The sequence below is a fragment of the Salvia splendens genome, chromosome 16 (assembly GCF_004379255.2).
Source record: "Salvia splendens isolate huo1 chromosome 16, SspV2, whole genome shotgun sequence".
NCBI lineage: Eukaryota > Viridiplantae > Streptophyta > Magnoliopsida > Lamiales > Lamiaceae > Salvia > Salvia splendens.
The window spans coordinates 30,073,557-30,079,634 of NC_056047.1; the positions used below are offsets into that span (position 1 = coordinate 30,073,557).

General features: G+C 37.8%; 2 protein-coding genes across 3 annotated transcripts; one reads left to right on the forward strand and one right to left on the reverse strand.

Moving 5' to 3' along the window:
• Positions 1-301: 301 nt before the first annotated feature.
• Positions 302-2,796, reverse strand: LOC121770546 (single-stranded DNA-binding protein WHY1, chloroplastic-like). Of its 2 annotated transcripts, XM_042167270.1 has the most exons (8): positions 2,527-2,796; positions 2,253-2,345; positions 2,073-2,165; positions 1,541-1,614; positions 1,378-1,451; positions 1,199-1,287; positions 974-1,091; positions 302-395 (listed from the first exon to the last, which is right to left on the reverse strand). In XM_042167270.1, the coding sequence occupies exons 1-7, from the start codon at positions 2,722-2,724 to the stop codon at positions 975-977; spliced, it is 738 nt and encodes a 245-aa protein (XP_042023204.1). In that variant the 5' UTR covers positions 2,725-2,796; the 3' UTR covers positions 302-395; position 974. The 2 variants fall into 2 exon arrangements, with proteins under 2 accessions (XP_042023204.1, XP_042023203.1); XM_042167269.1 differs by lacking the exon at positions 302-395 and having other exon boundaries at positions 849-1,091.
• Positions 2,797-2,926: 130 nt separating this feature from the next.
• LOC121770544 (branchpoint-bridging protein-like) lies at positions 2,927-5,612 on the forward strand. Its single transcript, XM_042167268.1, has 8 exons — positions 2,927-3,168; positions 3,332-3,387; positions 3,633-3,795; positions 3,917-4,005; positions 4,352-4,484; positions 4,678-4,770; positions 4,879-4,981; positions 5,102-5,612. Exons 1-8 carry the CDS (start codon positions 2,977-2,979, stop codon positions 5,398-5,400), a joined length of 1,128 nt encoding a protein of 375 aa, XP_042023202.1. The 5' UTR covers positions 2,927-2,976; the 3' UTR covers positions 5,401-5,612.
• The last annotated feature ends 466 nt before the right edge of the window (positions 5,613-6,078 follow it).

Below are 6,078 nucleotides of genomic sequence, written 5' to 3' on the forward strand. Positions count from 1 at the left end.
GTACATTTGCAAAATAAAAAGAGTAATAAATTCGCATTCACTTGTTTTCAGACTTGGTCATTTGCGAGTTTGTTTTGGCTTTGTTTGTTTAAAAATTCCGTGACTATTTCGAGGTAGGATATGAATATGAAGTTTACTTCGACACCCTACTTATCTATACTAATCCAATAGTATTGTGGTTGTGGGTGGTTATATATTAATTGTCTCGCTAGCCTCGGCTAGTTGTCATGTATGCCCGAGTATTGCTTGTATCTTTACGTTATTATATTTTATTTATTGATTCATCAAAAAAAAGGAGATATGTAAAACATTGATATTTGCTCTGTGTCATTCCCTGCTTTATAGGAGCCAACATTCAAACATGTACACATTCAAGTCTTCATAGATCTCAAATTCTGTACAGAACAAATATACAGAGTAAGATCATCAATAAAGGAACTACTTAGAATCAACATGCTAAATCAAGTAGATTTCTAACCCTATTCAAATACTATATCTGTCCACCATTTAAAGAACCATTTTTGACTTGACACTGGTTTTAAAAAATTGTTTGACTTTGTGAATAAAAATAAATGTAAAAAGTTAGTGGAATTTGAATCTCAGTTAGTATTAATTTTATAATGGATTGGGAGTATAAAAAATTAGTAGAATATGAGGTCCGCATACCAAAAGTGAGAAAAAGTAAATGGACCTCTAAATCGTGGAAATGACAAAATGGATCTTTAAATTGTGGACGGATGGAGTATAAAGCAATGAGATTGCTTAATAGATGAAAGCAACTAGTTTCTAACATATTAAAACAGGTCAACTGGTGCAGATTTAAGTAGAAGAATAGACTAGTATGAGGATGCAGATATAACCAGAGTAATAGATTTGCATGATGAGAGAAACTGTCGCGAATGTAACAGAAAACAAACACCGAGCAATAAGTCAGGAGAATATAAAAGCACTCTTAGGGAGTTAAGATATGTACTCTATCTGGTCCATTTGAAGTCTGCAGATCTAGGATTCGTGCTGCTTTGACGATTTGAATCTTCAGGCTTTATGGAGTTTGCAAACGTATGCCAACCCAATAGATAAGGTAGTACGAACTGCAGAGAAGTATGAAAAAAATCGTTTGAACAAGCTACCATTTTACCAGTATGAAATATTGCAAGAAAATTTCACATTTGTTGAATTTATATGAACTGCAGCTTACATTAAAAGATGATACAAGAACAGCAAATTCGGCCTTCGTGATGGGGATATAAATGTTCTCGTCCACATTTATGATCTTGTTTGGAACACCTTTAAGTATCCAAGCATCAAAAACATTCCAAGTATATATACTTTGTTAAGAGGCTGCAATTGAAATCATAAGAGGCTGTAGGGGGTTACTTAGATTAAAGAAGTGGCCAGAACCATCGGCCAAAGGCTCCACCTTCAACACTTTCCTCACTCTTCCCTCATCGCTGCATGATTCGAACACAGTAGTTAAAGAATAAACGTCGCTCACATGATCTGCTAGCAAGCTCATTAGATAATATGATAATGAGAGTACCTCTTTCCTTTACAAGAGTCTCTTGCACCTAGGCTGATAATGTGTCCAATTTCAGTCACTGATAATGAGAATACCTAGGGACACAATCAAATACGATATTAGGAGAAAAAGAAGGCCGAGGGCAAGCTTAATAGCACGCTTACTAGTTACTGTTGGCAATTGAAACTAAAAATATATAACATATAACTGTCCCACATCGGTGTTAAGAGAAAACTGAAACTAGTATATAAGTCTCATGGGCCCCTCCTCCTATCACCAATTGGTGGAACCCATGAATTTCTATCAGTTACTACCATATTCATTTGCCTCAAAATGATGGCTTTGGATGAGCCACATTTAAGAAAACTTCATATCCTTTTAGAATGAATATACCTTTCAGATTTCATTAATCCAAATCATATCAAGACTGCAATCTACCTACAGTGATAAAAGTATGTCCAAACATCTCACATATATACAATTATTACACAGTAAAAACAAAAAAACTTGTCTTGTGCATCAGAAACGTGTATGAAGCATAAGGAAGATTAACCTGTTTCCGACTCCAATCATATTGTGGAACGCCAGATGCAGGAGCAAACTGGAGCAGAGCATAGCCCTCTTTCGACAACTTAAACGCCCCAGACTGATCCACAAAACAAACATACACTCATCATTGTGAAATTCCATTCCGTTCCATTCAAAGCAAAATGCATTCTACAACAAAACATACATCTAAAGGAGAGAACTCCGGAGGCCGAGGTTCCACTGTAAGAGCAGCTTTCCCTTTATACACAGAATATCCCACATAAACCCTCGGTGGAAACTGCAAGCAATTGGAGGTTAAATACTTCCATTGTCTCATTAAAATGTGGCAAGGCATATTCATCAAACTCTACAGCTCTTCTAGAATCTTCTTAATCCAGATGTTAACAATGTAAATTGGCAGCAAAACTACAGTGCATTGAAATGATTTTGATAATCCAACAAGCAAAACTACAACTAACTAGGCTGCGAGGGGAAAGGAGAGTCGTAAACTTCTGCTGCTGGTGATTTTGTTCTTGAGGTGTTATATACTGATTCTGATTCTTCACACAACGGTAAAGATTACAACTTTTCCTTCTGGGAAACAGAATCGAGGTGGTTAAAGCGGCCAATTTGTGTGTTTGTGGAGTTGAAATTGCCCATGAATTGTGTATTATCATCTCTTTCCTTGAACTTGAATTCGTTTATCTGAGGTTTTTAGGAAAAAGTGGCAAATAATCCACACAATCTTTAATACTACTAAAAAAGTAGTAAAATTAATTAATTCAAGTGCTGGTAAAATAGAAAAAGTGGGTCCCACTTGCCAGATTCAGCTTCAAATGATGGCCGCATATACTCCTTCACCTTCCTCTTCATTTGATCCATTGAGAATGTAAAAAAGAAAAAGAAAAAGAAAAAGAAAAGAAAAAAGAATGTACTCTGCTTGCTCATCGTCGTTCAAGGTGCTGATACCACAGCTGAGGTACAACCACACTAAGCTGCGCTATTCAAGGAAAAGATTGAGCTTTGCTCCTTTACCTTTACCCATCTCCATCTCCATCTCCATCTCCATCTCTTCCTCTTCCACAACTGACGACAACACTGCACCTTCCAAACACCCACAAGTAGTACATTCTTCCTTTTTTACTCACATTTCGCAGTTGTGAGACTTAAAAATACTTCCTTTTCAACGCCCAACAATTCAAAAAAAAAAAACAGATTTTGTTCTTCCTTTACAGTGTTAATTTGAATTTTTCTTTAGACCTTTTCATCTGGTGTTGTTTGCAGCTGGGATATGATCCTTCAGAGGATCTACTTAGGCTTGCTGTTGATTTACAACCGAGGTTATCTCCACCACCTTGTTTCTTTGGGTTTTGCATATTGCCTTCATGTGTTATTTTCTAAATTCAATGAATGTGAGCTGAATTTTGATAAAGTTGCAGTCTTTTGCATATGATTCTGTGGTAAGAACAATTTTGTTGCAGCCAGTTATAAAATTTGTTTTGGGAAACAAATTTATGGCTAAGGGATTCAACTTTATACATGTGAAACATAAATGTCTGTTTCTAAACTTTTATGATTAATCCAGGAATGTGGCTTCTGCTGCATCCAAACCAGGATCTTGGATAGGCCCAAACGGTCAGTATTTTCGGGAATTACCCTGCCCGGGATGCAGGGGGAGAGGTTATACCCCGTGTACAAAATGTGGAATAGAAAGATCACGGCCCGATTGCTCACTCTGCAGTGGAAAGGTAATTGTTAGCATTAGAGTTTTTGTTACTGTGAATTATATGCAACTTGTCCATTTCACTAAAGAGTTCGTGCAAATCACCATTTTGCTTTTCTTATTCTAGAAATCTCAATTTGTAACAGGGTATAGTTACCTGCAATCAGTGTAGTGGAGATTGTGTTATTTGGGAGGAGTGGATTGATGAACGACCATGGGAGAAAGCCCGCTCAGTGTAAATCGCTTACTTACTATGGCAGGTTGCGTGTGACGTTATTGTTGTTGTTGTTAGACTATTGAACTGATTACTCTATCAAATTTACTAGTATATCATACTTCATAACTCATGAGCATTGAGCAACAGTTCAAGCCATATCTTGATTGTTAAATTTACAAATTTGTGTCTTTTGGTAAATGGAAAATTGTGAGCCATTTACAAATTCAACTTCTATGCTAAGGCACACTTTATTTATGCCTGGACTTCGCCTTTTCTGAAACTCGGGCAGTTTAAATGAATTTTTCGCTAACTTTTGGCGTTACGCTGCTAATGTTTTAACAACACAAATGTATATGTATTCCAGTTCTCCCTTAAAATTAAAGGAAGACGATGAAGTCGACAATTTGGATATAAAACTGGAGCGGAGGAGAAAAACAAAGCGCGTCTATCAGTCCTCTGCTCCTGAAGTCAATCTGAAGATCAGCAGGTCACTAAAAGTTAGTCAGCCTCTGTGTTATATGTTTTTCTCTATTTGATTCACCGAGTGCATTGTCTATGATGTCCTAGCACATGGTTCAGTATCTTGAAAGAGTTCCATAGTTCAACATCAATCCATGCATCAAATTCTTCCTTTCTAGTCTATTGAACATATCATGAATTAATTTTCTATGTTTAGTTGGATGTTTGCAGAGCCTCAACGCCAAAACTGGAATATTTAGTAATCGGATGAAGATAATCCACCGAGACCCTATGCTTCATGCACAAAGAGTTGCTGCTATCAAGGTTTGGTGCAACTAAGTTCTTAGTACTGTAGTCTGAGTTAACTATATTCAATTATTCCATTCTATTTCTAATCCTTGATTTCAAAATCTTAAATGTGTTTATTTGCAGAAAACCAAGGGGACTGCTGCTGCAAGGAATCATGCTTCTGAAGTTATGAAGAACTACTTCTCTGATCCAGAAAACCGCTGCAAGAGAAGCATTGCAATGAGAGGTTATGTCAGATTCTGATTGCCGTTTCAGTTATTATGCTTTAAGTTGCTTAGTTTGTAAACAAGAAAATGATTTTTGGTATTTTCTTGTTGTCTCAATGCATTCTGTCAATGCTGTTCAGGGGTAAAATTCTTCTGCCGAAATTGTGGGCGTGAAGGCCACAGGAGACACTACTGTCCAGAACTTCAAGGCAAGGTCACTGATACACGATTCAGATGCCGCTTGTGTGGTGAAAAGGGGCACAACCGCAGAACGTGTCCAAAGTTGAAATCAGGCGAAAAGAAGATGGTGGTTCGAAGGAATCATTGCTGCAGTGTTTGTGGCCAGAGAGGCCACAACCGGAGAACATGTCCACAGGTGCCTAGAGCCGGTTCTGGAAGCGTAGAAAGCATGCCATCTGTGTCTAGAAAAAGGGCATAATAGAAGGACTTTCCCCTTTTACATGATCATGACAGAACCATCAAGATTTAGATTATAATTCATTTCTGACTCCATTAGTTAACTTGACAGAACAATCAAGCCCTCAATTGGTGTGGCCATTCACCATGTATGATAATCGTTGATTGGAACATTTTTGTTAGACGTCTTTGTATGTGGTGAATCTTGAATGCAGATGTATACTACTTCCACAACAAGTTCTCTCAGATCAACACAGTTTCCCTGCAACGCACTTGAGGGCGCCTGCATAGTGTGGTAGCCTTCCTGCATACGAGCCCCGGTCTGAACCTCATTATTTGTCTCTTTATAGAAGCACTCCAAGGGCTGTGTTTGATCTTGGGACCAGATGCTTTGAAGTAGGCATCATTAACAAACACATCACCTTGCCACTTCATCCACTCTTCCTTGAGAGAGTACTCCCTCTTAGTCACCTGCAACAAGTTAGTGTAGGAAAAACATGTAACATGTGGGAAATTAGAAAGGTCTCAAAACCTTTCATTTCCTAAGTCTTTTGGCTTTTCAACGTCCATGTGTTTATGAGGTGCCTTAAACCCGAGACCTCTCGTGTGGCCACTCCTAGCCTATAAATAGGCTTGTTTTGTGAGATGGAAGACACACAACACAACCTACAATCCTTTTCTCTTCTCTCGTAGCTCAAGC

Coding starts and splice junctions, on each gene's coding strand:
- LOC121770544 (XM_042167268.1), top strand. CDS start 2,977: ATGTACTCTGCTTGCTCATCGTCGTTCAAGGTGCTGATACCACAGCTG. Junction 3,169..3,331: donor CACCTTCCAAACACCCACAA/GTAGTACATTCT, acceptor TGTTGTTTGCAG/CTGGGATATGATCCTTCAGA. Junction 3,388..3,632: donor GCTGTTGATTTACAACCGAG/GTTATCTCCACC, acceptor TGATTAATCCAG/GAATGTGGCTTCTGCTGCAT.
- LOC121770546 (XM_042167270.1), bottom strand. CDS start 2,724: ATGATAATACACAATTCATGGGCAATTTCAACTCCACAAACACACAAA. Junction 2,166..2,252: donor CGGAGTTCTCTCCTTTAGAT/GTATGTTTTGTT, acceptor TTTGTGGATCAG/TCTGGGGCGTTTAAGTTGTC. Junction 1,452..1,540: donor GACTCTTGTAAAGGAAAGAG/GTACTCTCATTA, acceptor CGAATCATGCAG/CGATGAGGGAAGAGTGAGGA.